Below are 19616 nucleotides of genomic sequence, written 5' to 3'. Positions count from 1 at the left end.
CATAATTGCAAACTGTGGTCTAACTGTGGTCTAACTGTGGTCTAACTGTGGTCTAACAGCTATTGTAGCAGAATTACCACAGAAGTTGTTTTGAGTATTTTTTTCTGTCGGCCGTGGACAGATTTTGTTACCGCGACAACATTGCAGTTGTGCCAGATGCAGTCACAAGACTTTACAGATGTGAAGTTGAGATCATAACGGAGGCGTTTGAAGATGGGAGTGGTCCATGCAAGGGGGCAGAGGTGGGATCACCGTTCATTGGAGTTGTACCTCGTATGATCTTGTGTGACAAATAAATTATTGATTGGAAGTAGGGAAGGGGCCATTGAACCCCCCACTTTGTACCCCTGGCTCAAATTTGTTTTAAGTCTCTGATCACTTTGTTGCAGCTGGAGTGATCCCATCGCAAGACTGTCTCTAGTTTGACATAATCGTTGATGTTTAGGTTATACTCTTTTTTATTTTCAGAGATTTATATTATCGTTTTCACATTATGTGAACTATTTACTCAGTCCCTCCCTGGTTGGGAATCTGGTCTTCATGACATACTTTTTGACAAAATATTAAATTAAAAACACCTGGATCTGCAACATAAAGCTTTATTTAACTGCTGTGCCTTCATTAAACACAATCATCATTTCACTTAAAACAAGTGGCTGCACCAGTGTTGATTTTTGTATGTCACAGTAAATGGATTGAATAGTTATGCAATCATTTAGTTTGGTGTCTTTGTATAGTTACTTTTTTACTTGCACATGAAAGTGTTTTAGTTGATAAGAGTTTAAGTGTTAAAGGGCAAGTGTGTAAAATGGGTTGAAAACAGTGACATCAGTGGTCAAATTCTAGATTGCAGGGCTCACTCTCTCACCCCTCCCGTCGGGTAAATGACGGTGGCCTCATAGGGACAAAAAGCCTTGCACACAAGTTTTTCAGGAGTAGGTCTATCTAGCGACGAGGTGAATATTTATTTAGAAATCTAAACCATGTTACAATATTGTAATGAATCCCTCACGAGCAGGAGACCAGAGGAGTGTTCAGGAAAAAGGCCAGTTTATTTGAGCACTCCAGAAACTCCGGTAACACTCCAGGGGGTAAAAGACTCCGTCCCAAACTCTGACTCTTCTAGCGTAACAGACACAGTTCATACACACCTACTCGTTTACCATACCGAGTGGGGACCCCCTCCCCTCTATGCTCCGCCAACCTCCAGCCCGCACACTGACTGACAGCTTAGCCGGTAAACAGAGCTCAGCTGTTTATTTAGCCTAGCAATATCTCCGGACTATAGTAGCTGCAATGGACGACTCTGAACGCGATTTTGAAAAGTTTCTTGTAGCGGACACAGACCCAGAGCCATACCTGTTTGAGCCGGAGTATACAGATGAGGAACTCCATGTGTTTGATGCTGAGCGGGCGAGAAGAGAGGCTGAATGCACAGAATGGGATTCGGTGCTACCATCGTTGGGGAGATATATCATCAGGAGGAAAAGCGCCGCAGAGAGTGCATCACAAGGAGTGAAGTTGCGTCTTCTTTTCCTCGCAGATGACGGTTCGGGTTCATTCTCTCCTGTTGCGTGGTAAATGTGGTCCATTCGCAAACTTTATAACTAAAAAAAACTTTTCACTACTCTCTATTGACGACCTACTAACACTCTCTGCTGTTTCCTCCTTCTTCCTTCCTTCCGCTGTCTTCATTGGTTTATTTATACACGCAAAATGCGTTCTCTGGCTGGCTGGATTGTCCGCTCGGTCTGCCGTACATACATGGCGGCGCAAGATGGCGACCTCTCTAAAGCAAGGCCCTTGCTATATATATATATATATATATATATATATATATATATATATATATATATATATATATATATATATATATATGTATATGTATATATGTATGTATATATATATATATATATATATATATATATATATATATATATATATATATATATATGTATGTATATGTATATATATATATATATATATATATATATATATATATATATATATATATATATATATACACACACATATATATATATATATACACACACATATATATATATATATACACACACATATATATATATATATATATATATATATATATATATATATATATATATATATATATATATATATATATATATATATACACATATATATATATATATATATATATATATATATATATATATATACACATATATATACATATATATATAAAAGCATAATTATAAGGCTATGAAAACCAAACGAATTTTATTTTATAGCGATTATACACTTGTATAAACATATTAATGGATAGAATATTCAGATTCAGATTCAGATTGACAATAAACCATGCCAAATATTACACACTGGCCCTTTAAGAAGGAAGACTCACTGTAATTCAGTGTTAAAACCAGGAAAAATCCAAGAGGGGAATCAGTCAGCCTTCTGTCTGACTGATTTTGAGTCATCCCTCACCTTTTTACCCAACAGCAGTGCGTCTACAATATAGCACTTACGGTCTTCCAGAGTCCAAACTCAGGTTTTTTTTTTTACAGTGTCAGTATTGTGTGATGTAATTCAGTATAGTAGTGAGTTATATATGTAGATGACGTTTCTCAAATTGTTGTATAAGCAGGTGAACTATGACACACCGTTGGACTGTTGCCTTCAAAATGTGTTAGGATTAAGAAATGAGGCAAAATGAATATTACAAAATACATAATGATTACATGTTGTTTGAGGAAATGTAACCCATGGTATTTTTTGACCTTGAAAAGTCATATTATTGGTGCTGTAAAGTCAGTTCGGAATCAGCAGACTCTTGAGTAACACATCTCAAATTCCTGAGTAAGCTGTCTCAGAAACAGAGGGTCACGTTTTGTTCCCAGGCTTGGATAAGACTGTGCACTTTCATCTCAGCATTTTTCAGTTCCTTTCTCGATCAGGTGCTCTGAGCCAAGGCCTCCCACCGCAGAGCACAGATCCATCATACCCCACCATGATCCCTGCGCTTGACAGACATTGAGCTTTATTGATCAAAATTATCGAGTCACATGTTTATCTTTCACTTTTATGACTTGATTTCAGCTGGGATTGTAAAGCGGACCAAGTGAATAAAAAAATAATAAAAAAAGAAACAATCCCTGTCTTGTACTTTTGGGGGGGGGGGGGGGGGGCAGTAATTCACTTCAATATTTAGTTTAAACCCAGGAACTTTACAACAGGTTGACTTCCCTTCCCATCTTCTCTGTCCACTACCTTTACATTTACCCCTGAGCAAAGCACCACAATGAGCAACTTTATAGAAATATACTGTAATGTATATAAAGGTAAAATATATAAAACTCAGAGGGATTCTCTGGTGTTCATTTAAACAAAACCAGTACAACTAAGACGATGTAAGTTTGAAAATCAATCTGTGCATGAGGGGAGGAAGTAAAATCTAGAATTTCTCTGTTATTTATATCTTAAAGAAGTACTCTTTTTCATTCTTATGCTGATGCCATATATTGTCTTCTAGAGATGCTAATTTCAAGCGGAGATGATGAGCGGTGAGCTACCAAGGTCTAGTCAGGTCACTTTCGTATAATATGACAAGTGAACCTGGCTAAATCTGGGACAAAGCCATACAACAAGGAGGCTCTTTTCCGATCTTAGAGCAGAGGACTGGCGAGAGAGGTGGGGGAAGTGTGTGCTTTACTGGTTTGACGGTGGGAATGTGAGGTGCTGTCCTGATCCTGCTGTGGATCACTGCTATACGCTGTTTGTGAAGACTAACTATGTGTCCGTCATGTTGAGGTTAGGACGTGTGAACAGTTAAATCATTATACAACCAAAAACCATGGATTACAAGAACCATCTAGAAACATGGACAGTTAAAAGCAGCAGCCAACAATGAAGATGCAAAAGAGGACTACATTATAGTGCACAAGTTAACAGAGCTGATGGGATCACATTTCGCTGGAGTTGTATGTTGTATAATTCCATGTGACAAATAAGATGTGGAGGGTTTTTCGTGCTTGCAGTCTCAGAACCCATTGGCTATTGTCTGATGATGATAAAGCCTCAGGGGGCGAGGGCCATTTTTTTGGGTTGATCTGGTGTAGCCAGCAGATATCCAAGCCAAGAACTTCCTCTTCCTGCATCAGTCATTTTGGCTAATCTCTATAAACAGACAAATGCATAAAATGCAGATTAAAAAAAAAACTAATATAAAGCTGACTTGTTGTCAGACGATACCCAGTGAGTTCCAAGACTGCACCTTGGTCAATGCGTTACACCTCTCTACATGGACTGTTTATCTGCCGTTCAAAAATGATTAGTCAATGCTATTCAGACTACAAACAGAAACCAGAACGCTTTCGATACCAAAATCTTGTCCTGTCGCCTATTGATCCTGTATACATATGCAGATATCTGTTAATAGAGACAATTTGCTTGTGGCAAACAAATTTGATAAACAGTACATGTTAAAGTATGTGAGCTTCTAACACCTGACCTTCCCCATCAGCAGTGCTATCAGTAAAATATTATTTCTAATGACCTTTGAAATTACAATTTTTTCTCTCTTGCACAAAAACTGTAAGATATCTGCAGTGTGGGCACTTATCTCGAATTCCAGTTCCTGTCTATAGACATTGGACTTTCGCTGCAGTCAGCTGCCCTTTCCCTCTCAAGTATGTGGTTCTTCTAAGTATGAGGAGGGGCCTAAATTTGCATTTGCATTTTAACTTACACTAAAACTAGAATTACCACCTTGCGGTTGTACGCCTCCACCAACCAGTCAAGTTGTACTTATAGTTTACATTCATGTAGGTGAAAACATGGATACTACACACACACACCTTCCTCCTGGCAGCACAGAAGATCTATACAATCAGCATAGTTTCAAGGTGGGCACCCAAGATTAGTGTCACCAATTCAGTATCTGACCATATGTCTCCCCTTCTGCTCCTGACATACAACAGTGAGCAATGGCCAGAGAAGCGTTTCTTGCAGAATGTTATGATGTCACAGTGAAGTTCACCTCTGACCTTTTGAATATACTATGTCATCACTTATTTTATTCTATTAGACATTTGTGTGAAATTGTTTCATAATTAGCATATGAATTCTTGATATTTATGGCCAAAATTGTCTGAATCATTTATAACATCACTGCATATTCAAATAAAACAAGAGATGAAATGACATAACCATGACAATGTCAAGATAGCTGGTATTGTTTCCATCTTGTGAGTCTGTGTGTTTGTGTAGTCACAGCAAAATGTGGTCCATGTGACACCTACTATAGTGGGAACTATCACAGAAGCCGCTTTGGGTACTTTAGCAGGTACTTATATGTCTGTCCTCAACTGTGTAAGATGTAGTCACGAAACTAACAGTTTAAACAGTTTAAATATATATAGAAATGCATTGTGTTGAAATGACCACAAAATGCTGAGTCATAGCCCACTAACATGTCCCAGGCTGAGCCCTTGACGCTTGTGTCGAGCAAAAACCAGGTCACTCTTTGTCTTTTCAGCAGGCATGCAAGTCCAGGTCATCCAGCTTGGCTTAAAGTCAGTCAGTTTAATGCTGGCTGCCTGACACAAAGGGATTCTGGGGAGGAAATTAGCAGCTAACTCTGCTGTGGTATGTGACCTCACACAGCAGCAGCCAAGCCCAAGAAACTCTGCCAAATAATACACCGTGCACACGCATACAGTAGACCATACAGACAAGCAATTGTGAAGGTTTTCTTTATTTAGGAGACCTCATGCAATACAAGCAGTACCAACGTCCTTATATTCAGTGGAGTGCGATTATTACATAAAAGTGATTTCTTCATGATTGAATGCATTTGTCTATTGAACTACAATAACACTGATATATACTATATACAGAAAGAAATATATATTGCCAGATTAAAGCAGTATGATACAAATGTATTCAAATGAAATGCAATAATTACATTATACACAAATTTCAAAATCTTTAAGAAACCCCAATTTGACACAAAATGTTAACACTAGGTGTAAAAAAACATGTAAAAAAAAGTCAGCATTTCCAGACAAACAGCATGAAAGCAATATACACAATAAATTTTATTTTTTTATTTTATTTTTTTTTTTTTTAGCATTTTCTAATTGTATATTTAGGTTTATATTGACTGACTGCTAAAGTTATTTACATTAAAAATACAGAGTTATGGCCTTGTGAGATATTCCTGAATCAGCAGACCAAGCGTTGTAAGAGCTGGTTTTGTTCTCGTGCCCAGACTGAGTTTGAGGTTACATTAATCCCAGCTGGAACAAAGTTAAGCTCCATTCCCAGTCAGCCTGCACCTCATGGCACACCTGCAGATGTCCTGACTCAGCATGTGCAGCTAAAAAGTGGCCTTCTGTTCTCCTACATCTGGTGTGGCTACCTCTGTTTCCAACCTAAATATACCCCCCTCCCCTTCCCCTTCCCCCATTACCAAAATCCTGGTTAGACTGGCTAGATTCTTCATGGGTAGGGTGTGGCTAGTAAACGTCTTCATGCAGCCACATGTGCGTTTAACAGCTGTCAAGGCTAATTAACAATAAGGCAACAGAAATCACTAAAGGTCAGAAGAAAGGAATTACTTAGAGCTACATTAGTTGCTGCATTTGGGCAGATCTGTGACAGATAAAATAAGACATAATTCCTCTTACAAATGAAACACTGAATTCATATGCAGTTCGGTGCACTCAGCATAAGTGTAGATTTCAGGAGGGACATGAGGGACAAGTCGCCCTCAATATTTAGAGCATGTATTTGTGCTCCCCAATAAAAACCTTAAAGTAGACATTTACACCATAGATGGATGCAGGAAGGAACACCCCTGTTTTATATGTGTTCCCCTCAGATGTTGACACAAAACCTATGCCCTTGGCACTCGAGGGTTTTGCTGCTACAGCCTCATCTGGTCTGGTTTGACCAAGTAGGTCATGGTGGCTAATGTCAGAAAACTTTACATAGATACTGCTATCATTAGGACACTTCTTTGTTAAACTATATTTTAGCGTTTATCAATACCCTGTAATTATCACTTGTATCTACGGTGGCCACTATTTAGAAAGTTACATACAGTAGCCTCACTTTGTAACAAAGCTACTTTACAAATTTCTGTGTTTTTTAACTGTTTTTGAAAAACACTCTTAATTACACAATCACTTAACAGGAAAAGTACTTTAATGAGATACTATTGAAATAAATTTTCTAGACAAATACTGCAAAGCCAAAGATGTCAACAGAAGTGTCACAACTTTGACTTGAGTAAAATGTGTCCACCTCTGTTAAAGTTTGGAACAATTACAACTAAAGCTGACTCAGCCCAGATCCAGAGTCTGTTGGCAATCTGAAGTGGTAAACTGAGATCGGGGAAAGGGTGCTGACTAAGCTCCCCGGCGGACTTTTGAGGAAACAGGGATAACTGAGGTAAACTCTTTAAAAGGAGCTAGTACAGTTTTTCCCCATGAGTGTCACACTATGTGCCTTTATTAACCACAACGGCCCCTGATCCCAACAGCGTCTGAATACACTGACAGAGAGACTATAAGTGATTGAAATGAGATTGTGCAGGGGTTAATGTGCGAGTCAGTCAACTTTGTGCAAAAATATTGATCAAATGCCTGATCACGCGTTGGGTGTAATGACAGACGTCAATCACTTAAAGTGCCTGTGTAACAACAATCATGATTGAAAAATTACTCAAGAGAACATAAAAATCAAAAGCTGACATTATGAATGTAAACTATCAGAAAAACAAAATTTAAGTACAATCTCAGAGTGAGTTAGAAATATACTGTATGAAGGCATTAGTAAACCTACACAACTACTGTCACCTGATGTAAAAATATATATTTGGAATGCTTCGGACAGATAACTGGTTTCCCTCACTTCCTTTTATGCCACATGTGGACTTTGACTTTGGTAACTGAGAGAGCGAATGACAAGGGTGCATAGGATTTCTCATTTATGGCACAACCGCGAGCGCGCAGCACAATACTGATGATACAGTTAATACAAGAACCACCGTCTGCATTTCCTGAATAAATACAGTTAACTGCATAAACCTTCAACCTACGTATTAAAGAGACTAGATCCCAGTTGTGTTTGGTTAAATAAAAAGCATCTTCCCTCCCTGTGGAGGAAGACATCCACAACATGCTCATCATACATGTATATGTAAGCTAGGCTATCAGAGAACAGCTAGCAGACACAGCTACAGCACCGATGAAGAGAGTCAAGTGTCAGAAAACGGGAGACGTTCTCTCTTTTGTGGTCTCAGACAGTCGTCCCCCTTAATCCAAGCCTCAGTGCCTGCTTCCCTGCAAGATTTCTCCCTCATGTTGCCTTTTAGTTAGCTGAAGCACCTTTTAAAATTCTTTACAGCTACATCCAGGCTATTAAGAGGGGAATATTTTACAGTGCCTTATCCCCTGATTTTTTTAACAGGACCCACGTCGGGGTCACAAGCCTAGAGGTGATGGATCCTTGTTTGACAGTACATGTATGTTTGTTTCAAAGAGCATGGACCCACAGACAAGAGGTTCTCCTCTAACTCCCAGACTGAAACAGTTAGAGAAACCCTGCCATATCTCAAGTGTTAACTGTGGATTAGATTCCTATGACTGTAAGCTTTCTACCCATTTCCTTCTACTTATGATTAATGCTGTATTCATGGCTACAGTATGCATAGCATGTTAGGTTACCAGGCCAGCTACAAGCAAAGATATTAGAAAGATAAAATGGAGGTTAGGGTAAGGCTTGAGAAATATGTACCCAGGACAGAGTCTCTTTAGTGGGGTTAGACAGTGGTAGGTAGTGAGGGGCTGTCCACCGTCTCCATCTTCTGCTCTGGCGAGCAGCAGAGGAAAAGGCGGCTGCCCAGGCTCCTGAAGGCAAATCCAAAGTACATGATGTGACCCATGGCCACGAAGGACACGGAGATGATGACCAGCAGGCCAAAGGCCTCTGGGTTTGGAGCCAGAATCACCATGATGAAGTGCAGTAGGTCTAAGAGGTAATTCATGGAGTTCTGGACGCCGTTGATCACACCTCGTTCTGATTCAATCACATTCTCCTGGATGAGCTGGGTCACTGTCAGGTCAAAAGACCACAGGCCTGCAAGACAGAGATCAACAGTCAGTCCTAATGGTATTTTTACAGCCACATTATAAACACTTCAGTAGACATCAGTAGCTGTAAGCGGTAATTATCAGGCAATATTATTGGAATCAAAGGTTGCAAATATTGCTCTGACACATGCGGCACAAATTCTGGTTACTTATGAAAAAGTTAAACCTGTGTGGATGTGCCTGAGTCACCTTCAGGAAGTCATAATTTAGAAAACAGTCTTTTACAATCTTATGAACGGAAGTGAACTTGCCAACAACACGTGGAAACTCTAATTTCCTTTCAAATAAAACAATAAAACAAACCAACTCAGACTCTGCACCATTTACTTCAATGGCAATCAACTGCACTTTGGAGCTTCTACTTTGCTCCATAACAACATAATATCAAATACAATATCCTGGTATTTAGATAACCACCACAAAAAATTGAAGGGGGACTATTTTACTCACCAACTCTAGCAGCAATGACGCCAGCAAACAGCAGACTAACAGACATGTAGGACTGCAGCGGTGGCAGCTCTTCAGCTGGTGCAACAGTAGTGGAGTTTCCATCGGTAAGAACGCTGGTGAGGCTGTGGTCAGCCTCAGGCAGTGTCTTCTCTCCGATCAGGTGGGTGTACAGATCCTGGAAGGGCGAGACACTGAGGTCGAAGGGGCTACCAGGAGCAAAGACCGAGATAACACACAGCATGAGGCAGGACAGCTGGGCCATGCCTGAAATGAAGCCTGTGCGGATCAGGCCACATTTCTTGCGAACCCAAGTGAAGGCCACGGTACCACAGATGCCCGAAACAGCCGAGGCCCCCATCAGCAGACTGAGCACTGAGCCATTGAGGCCCTGAGTGTAGGCATAGCCCGTGGTGATGCAGTCAAAGCCAAGCACGGTCATGTAGAGAAAAGCCAGGGACATGCCGGCAAAGAAAATGTTCTGGTTGTAGTAGGCCACCCAGCCGGCCTTCAAGGTACGCAGGGGTTCCATCATCTGGTAGCAACAGCCGTGATGCTTGGGAGAGTCTGGTTTGCCCACAACTGAGGTATCATTCATCAGCGGCTGAGATGACTCTTCAGGACTCTGGCCATCCTCCAAATCTGAGAGAGGGAAGGAGCATGGAGAGATTTAGTTCAGTTCAAATCATCACAAAGGCCAAAACTCTCCACACTCATCCAGTGAGTAAGATGCTTATTACCAAAAATAAAATACCAGATGGTCTCAGATGGTACAGGTGAAACACAAAGTTCTTGCAACTACCTTTTGGGGGGCTGAGCTGTTTGAGCTCATGTTGCTGCTCCTTCTGGCCAGCTTTCACGGCCAATGCTGGTGTCTTCTGGTAGACCTTCCATAGCAGTGCATACTCCAGACACATAGAGCACAGGTTCCAGCCAGAGATGAAGCCACAGCCAATGAAATGGGAGCCAAAGGCCATTATCTGGCCCACCAGCATGGGAGCCAGGATGTTGGTCAGCTGGTCGATAATCCGCACTGTGGCATTCATGTCTGTTCATACCAGAGTGGAAGGATGTGTAAGTCAATATTAACTGTTTCATAACACCTTATTAAATACTGACAAACAAATTATGTGATCAAATAGTGGCCCCTTGTAGACCTTTTATTTTGGTAAGTCTACATGCATATAGCAGGTTTTGATAAAAAATGATGGTACTAGCACAGCAGAATGACAAAGGTCATCAAGTTCATGAAAGTTTTCCATCATGTGAGCAATTCTTTTGAATAGTTTATAACAATCAGGGGGAAACTGTGGGGGCATAAAGGTGAAAAATGAGAGTGAGTCAGCATCTAGAGTTCAAAGTCTGCCTCACTACAGAGATCTGATAACAGGTCCCGTGACACCTATATTCAATGATATGCTTGCAGCTGGTAAAGAAACACTGACCTGCCAAAGTGCTGCTGTCCTGACCTGCCACAACCACCACCCAGTCCCTCTGGATTGTGATAGATGTAGCCGTACTGGCTAGGTTGGCAATGTTGGCAATGGTGATCACCAGAATGTAGCAGGTGGTCTGAAAAACAAGATAAGGTATTTTTTTTTTTTTTTTTTTTTTTTTTTTACATTTGTATCTTTCGTTACACTTTTATGAATATCCACTGATTAGGCTGGTAAGTCTAAAAACAACAAAGGGTTGATATAATTAAAAACTATTGTCTGTACAGCTAAAGCCTGATGTAGCTTACTCCTCCATCATTTTCCGACAATTATTACCAACACATCAATGAGCCACACTGTTGCACTGGCTGACATGTTCCTTCATTACCACTAATACACACTGTAGTTTATGTTGACTCAATTACACATACTCCATCCTGTTGCACGAAATACTCATTAAAGCTGTAGTTCCTGACTCCCCCCAAAAAAATCAATCTCACAGTTGTTACTCTCAATGTGAATTATAAGAAGTTCAACAACAACATTCGAAGGTACTTGAAGAAGGTTGAAGAGGTGAACGTATCCAGCCACCCATTTCACAGGTAAAAAAAAAAAAAAGCACAATAACAGAAATCTATAGTTTTTCTCTTTTTTTCCCCCTTCAATCATTTGGGACACATCTGATGTATCTCACTAGGCTGGGAAACACTGCACTGAAGCAAATGTGTATTAATCCACTACTAAATCTAGTCCCCAACAAAGACAGTATTCACTCTCGGTTGAGTAACCTACAGTGCTGTGGTTGTTATAGGAAATTACTGAGCCTTTGAAAAAAAGAAGAAAAAGAAGAAGAAGAAACTCCATATTTGTGACCTGTTTTTAAACTTTACATCTTCAGGAGGAAACTGGCCTGGAGTGCCACATAAAAGGAACTTAAATATTTAGAGTAATATGAACAAATTGCTTTGATATTTTTGTGTGATTTGTTTACACAAAAAAAGTAAATTATCAACCATATCGTTTAATTGTGGAAATACAAATAATAATGTTATCTAGTATACATTGAATTTCCCCTCGGGGATTAATAAAGTATATTAAAAAAAATAAAAACAATTAAAATATATATATATATATATATATATATATATATATATATATATTCTTTTTTCTCAATATACTGTGAAAAGGCCTCCTTTTCTGGTTATTTTAATTAATTAAATTCAAGAGTGACAAGCTACTTCATTAGCTGAAATTCTATCTGACTCTGTGACATCAAAAATCCAAGTGTAAAATGAGACTAAGTTCCTATAATTGTCAGTTTGGAAGTGCAGGTTTCACCTGATACTGATAACAATATACTTTGTTAACCAAAGGCAAAGCCAAAGGGCTGCTATCACATGTCATCTTATGTAAACTGAAGAAATCAATAACTTCCTATGGACAAAAAGCTGATAACATCCTGTGAAAAATAGCTGCTTTAAAGAAAGAGCACAACAGCTCGTATAACACTCAACACGAGACCTCAACTGCAGCAGTAATAAAGGAGCACTGGATGACAAAAAAAGGAAAATGGAATGGCTAATTTGTGAAAGACACTGACAAGCTTCTCTGTTTGCTGATCTGTGTGTACACTGTAACGCAGCTGCTCCGGTCAGAAAAGCAACAGAAATGCTTCAACAGACCAGGCCACATTTCTCTCTAAGTCATGTGACAGGCCTTGAAGAACCTGCTGACTACATAGCCTTCAACAAGACACTCAATCTCCTGTTCCACCGTCCTCTCTCTCCACCTCCACACGCTCTCACACCGGCCGTCCCTCTAAACACTCTCACATGGCGAAAATCCCCCCATTCTTTGGAAACCGAAAGACGTCCTACAAATGCAGAGGGCAACGCTGAAGACATTCTCCCCAACAGAAAGCCATTTGTGCTTCAACCCGACACCCCAACCAGTTTCTCATGACAGATGGAAACCTGTCATCTGCAGCTCTGCATCTCAGCAAGCTGCAGAATCAGTTCCAAATCTTTGTGGTGGGTGAGCTCTCATGAAGCCACATAGCTCAACAAGTGTAAACAAGCCCTGTACAAAACACTGACACAAACCTTATTTTCCTTCAGAGGACTACTCAGGTGTGTTTGTTTGTGTGTGTGTGTGTGTGTGTGTGTGTGTATGTAATTACCTCTCATGTATTGTTTCCCCCCATAGGAAATTGTGATCGTGACACAGTAAGCATTGTTTTCTTGTGATTACAAAATATATTGCAAGCTAATAACTGATTGTTAAATAGCAAGAGAATCATGAAATAAAAATAAAGTCATTTGATATACCAATCTTTAACAACAAAAAATTGAATATAGACCAAAGTACTGTGTCAATTTAAGTTAGTGGAACAGTCAAAGGTCTTCAGTAAGTGAACTACATGATTAGGCTCAACTGTAAAAGAGGTCATAAATGATATTGCCACCGGAGTCCATATCAGTAAAAGTAAGTAACTTTCAATCCCTGGGTCAGAGGGTTATACTTGAGTAAAAGAGGTACAAATGCTTTCAGCGACAATCCCCATCTGATCATGTTGAAACAGCGAGTGTATAAGAGACAGCACAGGGGGGATCTTACCAGAATCCATCCATTGTAAAGCTCCACAAGCTGTTCTTTGAACTGGAAAACAACCATCAGGAGGATCCCACACACGATGACGCAACTGTTCTGGACGAGCAGCGAAGTCTGGGCCACTGTGGAAACACCATGACCAACATTAGGGACAGAAATCTGATCAAAGACAACAGATCTCTTGTCTGATAACTAGTTCATTAGAGGGCTTCCACAAGACGATGCAATACATTCCCTGCTCCCTGAACTAATCTAATAGTATCTTTGCCAAATTCCTCAGAATAAACATTTCACAAGAGGTGCATTTAACTGTGAAAATGAGGGGGGAAAGTAGCACATGTGCACACCGTATACAACACTATAATGACAGTGCCCCATATCTATTTTTTTTTTTTTTTTTTGTATAAGTTTTGACCATTTATTCCTGACAAACTTGTGTTATGACAATCCCTCAAGAACAGTTATACTTTGATTAGTGTTGGCTTACCTTTGAGTCTGGGATTTTTGTCCACCCAGTCCCCAATGATAGCCCCCAGCAGCAGCACGGAGCCGGCCACCACCAGGCCGTACACGGCCGTGAGCAGCAGGCTGTTCCCATACAGCTCCACCAAGAACACAGCCACAGCAAAGTTCCACATTCGGTCACCCTGGGAATCAGATCTTCATTATTCAAAGGTAAGGCTGACACTTGATTCAGGACATTCAGGTTAGGGCAGAGAGGAACTGTGCCATGCATAAATAATAAGTGCCCTCTCTGTTTTCATAGACGAAAAAACTAATACCCTCTTCAGTTTAATCTATCCTTTAGAGCTATCTGTAAATACCAGTATTCTGTGGTGAGCTACACAGAGAAAACATGTCATTTTGTATTGTAATGACAGTTATAATAGCACATAAAGTAACAATAACAAATTAATGCTTTATTACATTAAATTTGACACTGGGAAACCACATATGTAGCCTATCATCATGATGGACATGTCCAAGTATATGATGGAATGTCATTAAAATAGACAATAATGTGTAATAGTGTCAGAGTCTCACTTACCCATGTTGACAGAGCATGTCCCATGTAAATAAGGAATTTGGCTGAAGTGAAGAAGTCTCGGACTGATTCTGTAAAGAAAACATTTAATGGTCAGATTAAATTAAGACGATACAGCTGGTGGTCCATTCGCGTCCCCCTCCATTCATGTGAAGGCTCCGTTTGGGGAATATTTTGTGATGTCGTATGCAATGTAAAATAACCTACCGCAGCATGTCCTCTTAGGTTCAGAGTTATCCATTTTAAAGCTGTCCAAATGGCAAAAAATAACAGAGTGAATGTTGCTTTTTTGCTTTACGCTGTCTCCTCTTTTGTGATGTTGTAAAGGAGGTCAACCCCCGGCTACCACTGCATCCTACTGTCGACAACGACTAAAAAACAACAAAAGACACGGCGTTTCTCCCTCTTTCTCCTTTCCAAACTTAGCTATCACTGTAGCTGAAGTTGGAAAGAAATTATTTGATAGCCCGAAAGGCCGGTTGGTTGCAAGAAAAGAAAGCTTAGAGCCGTCTCCAGCACCGCTCCGCCTGACGGTCTGCTCTGTTCTGCTGCTCTGTGTTTACGTCCCGCCTCGAATATACTCACGGTGTCACGTGACGTACCATTATTTACACTGTGTCAAAAACAAGTGTGGTCCTCCTACCACAAGTTCCCCCCCCCCCCCCCCCCCCCCCCCCCCCCAAAAAAAAAAAAACTGTATCACATCTGCACAAAAAAAAGTGTCATTGTTGATCATCAATAAACCACCTCGCCCTCTTTACACAGTGGTAGGTGAGCTTTTGTTCGCGTGTGGTGTGGTGGCGAGTTTCTTTAAGCAGAAATCATGAGCAGCAGTTTGACTCCAATCAACACCTGACCGAAGATGTGCTCTACAAATGTAATCTATCACTTTATCACAACACATTGTCCGCCCTATCCACATTTTCTGAAGCAAATCCACAATGTAAAAATACTCTATTACAAGTCCATTCAAAAGCTAACTGCAGAAATACACAAGTTTTGATGGGAAAGTGCACTACCAACGAGACTACCAACTACTTGTTATGCAGACAAACTGGCAACAGAGTCTTATATATTTTGTAATTTGAATATTATTACTTATACAGTAAAGGGTTAGTTTGGATTTTTTGAAGTGGGGTTTTATGGAGTACTTGTACACAGTCAGTGTATTATGTACATTAGATGTCAGTAAGCATGGTCCCAGTTTGGAGAAGAAGGCTGGAGTCCATCACGGAAGCTAAGCAATGTATTGCTGTGGATGGGGTCTGCAACATAAGGCATTTCAGCTACCTACAAAAATTCCCACCTGAAAAAAATCAATATCAGTTTAAGTGTACGCTATATTGAGAGTATTTTCACTGCTTTACCTTGCCATCAGACAGCCCATTTAGACGGAGAACCCTTTAATGGCTTCAGTTCCCCATCCATGCTCTCTTCAAAGCCACCAGACTCCACTGACAAAAACAGTAACTTTAGCTCGCTGAACATGGGAGCTGCTAGTCTACCACTGCTTTGATCAATCAGTTAGTTTGTGTTATTGTGTGACTTTGGTGAACGCTAACTAACCCTTGCCAAAGTGCCAAAGTCACACAATTACACAAACAAACTGACAGATCGAGGCAGCGGTAGAACAGCCACTCCTGTGTTCAGCTGTGGTAAACTACAGTTTTTTTCTCAATGTAGTCTGGATATGAAGAGAGTGCTATAACAGCTTAATTTTGCTGTTGGATATTGCTGTCTGACATTAAGGTCTCAATAGAGTATACACTTAAACTGATATTAATAGGATGGATAGCATAGCATTTTACTGCTGTAGTTGGTCAAGGTAGAGTGAACAGTAACTACTTTATATGCTGTTAGGTACTTTAATGGTGATCACATCTTATAAACCTATCAAATGATTTATACGTGAAATCTTAATGTGAAAATTAAATTAATTAATTGTTAGATATATGTAGTGAAGTGAAAAGTACAATATTTGCCCCTGAAATGTTGTGGAGTAATAGTTCTAATAATAATAGTTCAAGTGACGTGGCATATAATGGGCATACTCAGTAAAGTACAAGCAGCACAAATTTGTACTTAGATACAGAACTTAAGTAGCCTAAGTAGTCTATACTTAGTGACTTTCCATCACAGACTGACTGTAGCAGAGTACAGGCTACAGATGTTGCCAGTTATAAGATATGGTCCTTCCAAGTCAGTGGGATGCAGGCTACATTCAGATTTACGCCACAACTGTGTCACTAATTAAACTATGGCCAATGTCAGGAGAGATTCTATTCATTAATTCAGAGCAATTAAGCAGTTAAATGGAGAAAATGTTTTAGGTGTTTTCACAGTGAGAAATACTAAAATGGTAAAAAAAAAAAAAAAAAAAGTAAAAGTAAACAACAAAAGAGCAAAGAGATTGCAGAAGTTAAAAATTAACTGAACTTGCCTGTGCTTTTGCTGCCACACAACACAAATTAAAAGTTTTGAACATTTCAATAACAGAGACTGCCTTGACCTGTTGACCAAGAAGGCTTTTGCAATAGAGCTTGGCAGTGAACACAGACAAAATGTGTACATATCACACATTTGGATGACTTGCATTTGTCCACCTTTGTCAACAGAGCAGTATCACAGTTATAATTACAGGCTGTTTGCATGAGGGCTCCTTGGCCTGTATCCATAAAAAGTCATAAACACTAGTATGTTTCTTTTAACTGTACACTAAACCTGGATGCACAGTGGACTTTAAAAGGCTTTTATCAGCTGAATGGGACCCCCATGTGTCACCACAGAAACCTCCTGTCTATTCTCAAGTGATGTATTTCGGGATTTCATTAGACTGAACTGGACAGAAAGGAAACTGGGAAAAAGCTAACCTCATTCTGCTCAAAAGTAACAAAATCCACCTACCAGCTCCTCTAAAGCTCACTAATTAACATGTTATATTGTATTTCTTTAATCAGCACAAAAACAAATGGTAAAACAACTGTGATTTTAAAACATGGGGAATTTTAGAATGGGTGTTATGCTTCCACAAAGACGCATCCTGCCACAGTGGGTTGGGACTGCTTTATCAGCAGCATATGTGCGCAGTGCATTGGCAGCGACTACTTAGCCACTGGGATACATACACTCGGGGCTCGCATGCACTAACATGCATATGCTGCCGGACCGCTGTCTACCATAACAAAGAACAGAGAAGCTTAGATTACAACACACACACACACACAGGATGCCATTACTCCACTATATCTTTAAGGCTCACACATAGTTCCAAGGACAGCTACAGTCAGGCAGATGTGCACGCTGTTCGATTCATAATACAACTGAGGGTCTGTGTCAGCCCTGGCAGTAAACGGGAGGGCTGGGAGGTAAGCTTACCTTCCTCCTACTGCCAACATCTGGAGTGAATGTCTGCAGCTGGCTTGACCGCAGTGTTTTGGACTGGACCGGGGTGTGGAACAAGAGATTGGAAAATGCAGAGTCAGTGTGCCTACTATGAATACAGTCCGTGCCATCACAGAAAATTAAGTCCCTGCGGACACAAATGAATGATGACATTTACATCACACAGACCAAAATGGATTGGCAGATGTGAAAACAATGAATGGGCCCTTACATAGCAAATAGTTGTTTTCTGCTATATCAGTACTGTAAATGTCACATACAGAACCTTAAGCCTTTGCCAAAATTAAGATTACTGCTTTAAGGCCTTTTCTATTTAAGTTTAATTACGTTAGCAAAAACTACTTAGTAATTACGAACTTATACACCCACAATGCACAGAGAGTGGGAGAAATGAGGTGTCAGTAGGGGCCTGCAGCTCATTTTCACCAATGGGCCCCTAATAGAGTTAACCAGGCCCTGCATGTAGCCTTTAATATGTGACCCTTTTCCAGCCTACTAGCTCTCGAGGTGGTTATGTAGTCATGGTCTACATATAATCACAATATTTTAGCATGTAGTACTATAAATATATGTGCTGGGCTACTAAAATCTACTTATTATTATTTTTGTACATGTAGATGTTAAAAAAATATGAAAAGCACTAGTTTCTCTTTGGCCCACAGCAACACGTAGACCTACTATGTGCCATCTCATCCTGTGAGGGAACTAAATTGACACTAACAAGGAACATAAGCACATATTTTGAGGCAAGTGATGACAATAGGCACTTCTATCCCTTTGTGATCTATTCAAGGATCACAGAGAGCTCTCAGTCGTTTGAAAGTCTGCACACATTGAGCTGGTACAAACAGATTACCACACTATTAGTGGGCCAGTGTGTCAGCCAGGCTCAGTTACCTGTCATCAGTGGTCAGACGGCTGCTGTGTCATTTTGTGGCCATGTGACCTGCAATGTGTCTGCCCCTGATGGGATCCTTTTTCAGCCCAGCTGCGGAACAACAAGCTGTGTTTACGTCAGCTATATTTATACTTTCAGGACAAAAATATGAGAATGACTTGCCTCCTGCGGCCTTACGTTGTCTGACACTCACAAGCCACAGCTAAAGAAGGGATAGAGGTGGAGGGAGGATGTGAAATCTCACCTGAAGGATGGTGTATGTCAGGCTAGATCAGATTATTCATCTATTCTTCATGCAGGGATTCTGTTCTTTTTTTCTGCTGAGCTCTTCGACTTTGTTGCAGTACAGCTAAGAGGTATTACAGTACAGCCCTCTTGGTTCAGCAACTTCATTGATATTTAGCTGGAATGACTGGGACTGGGCTTTTGAGGTCTCCCAAAATCTCCTAACAATGGACACAGTAAGATTACCAACCATGTCAGTGACCAACGAACACCAGACACAGTGATTATAATTATCACCATAACCCATATTTGGAACATAACAGTGTTGTGGTCTTATTGTTTCTATGGATATCCACCGCTGCACAGGGCCTAAAACTTTGATGTATGCCTGACAGCGCCACTGAAGAACAATA

The 19616-nt window shown here is 40.2% G+C and overlaps 1 protein-coding gene across 1 annotated transcript; it reads right to left on the bottom strand.

The window, feature by feature from the left end:
• Positions 1-8660: 8660 nt before the first annotated feature.
• slc40a1 (solute carrier family 40 member 1) lies at positions 8661-15062 on the bottom strand. Its single transcript, XM_033617633.2, has 8 exons — positions 14886-15062; positions 14682-14749; positions 14121-14280; positions 13640-13755; positions 11033-11159; positions 10390-10635; positions 9591-10229; positions 8661-9126 (listed from the first exon to the last, which is right to left on the bottom strand). The coding sequence occupies exons 1-8, from the start codon at positions 14917-14919 to the stop codon at positions 8810-8812; spliced, it is 1707 nt and encodes a 568-aa protein (XP_033473524.1). The 5' UTR covers positions 14920-15062; the 3' UTR covers positions 8661-8809.
• Between the last annotated feature and the right edge of the window lie 4554 nt (positions 15063-19616).

This window comes from Epinephelus lanceolatus, chromosome 14, assembly GCF_041903045.1.
Source record: "Epinephelus lanceolatus isolate andai-2023 chromosome 14, ASM4190304v1, whole genome shotgun sequence".
Taxonomy (NCBI): domain Eukaryota; kingdom Metazoa; phylum Chordata; class Actinopteri; order Perciformes; family Serranidae; genus Epinephelus; species Epinephelus lanceolatus.
This window is presented reverse-complemented; position numbering and strand designations above follow the sequence as displayed.

Excerpts from the sequence above, each read along its gene's own strand:
- slc40a1 (XM_033617633.2), bottom strand. The coding sequence starts at position 14,919 with ATGGATAACTCTGAACCTAAGAGGACATGCTGCG. Across the intron at positions 11,160-13,639 it reads TTTACAATGGATGGATTCTG|ACCACCTGCTACATTCTGGT; the intron begins GTAAGATCCCCC and ends CTTGTTTTTCAG. Across the intron at positions 9,127-9,590 it reads CGTCATTGCTGCTAGAGTTG|GCCTGTGGTCTTTTGACCTG; the intron begins GTGAGTAAAATA and ends TCTGTCTTGCAG.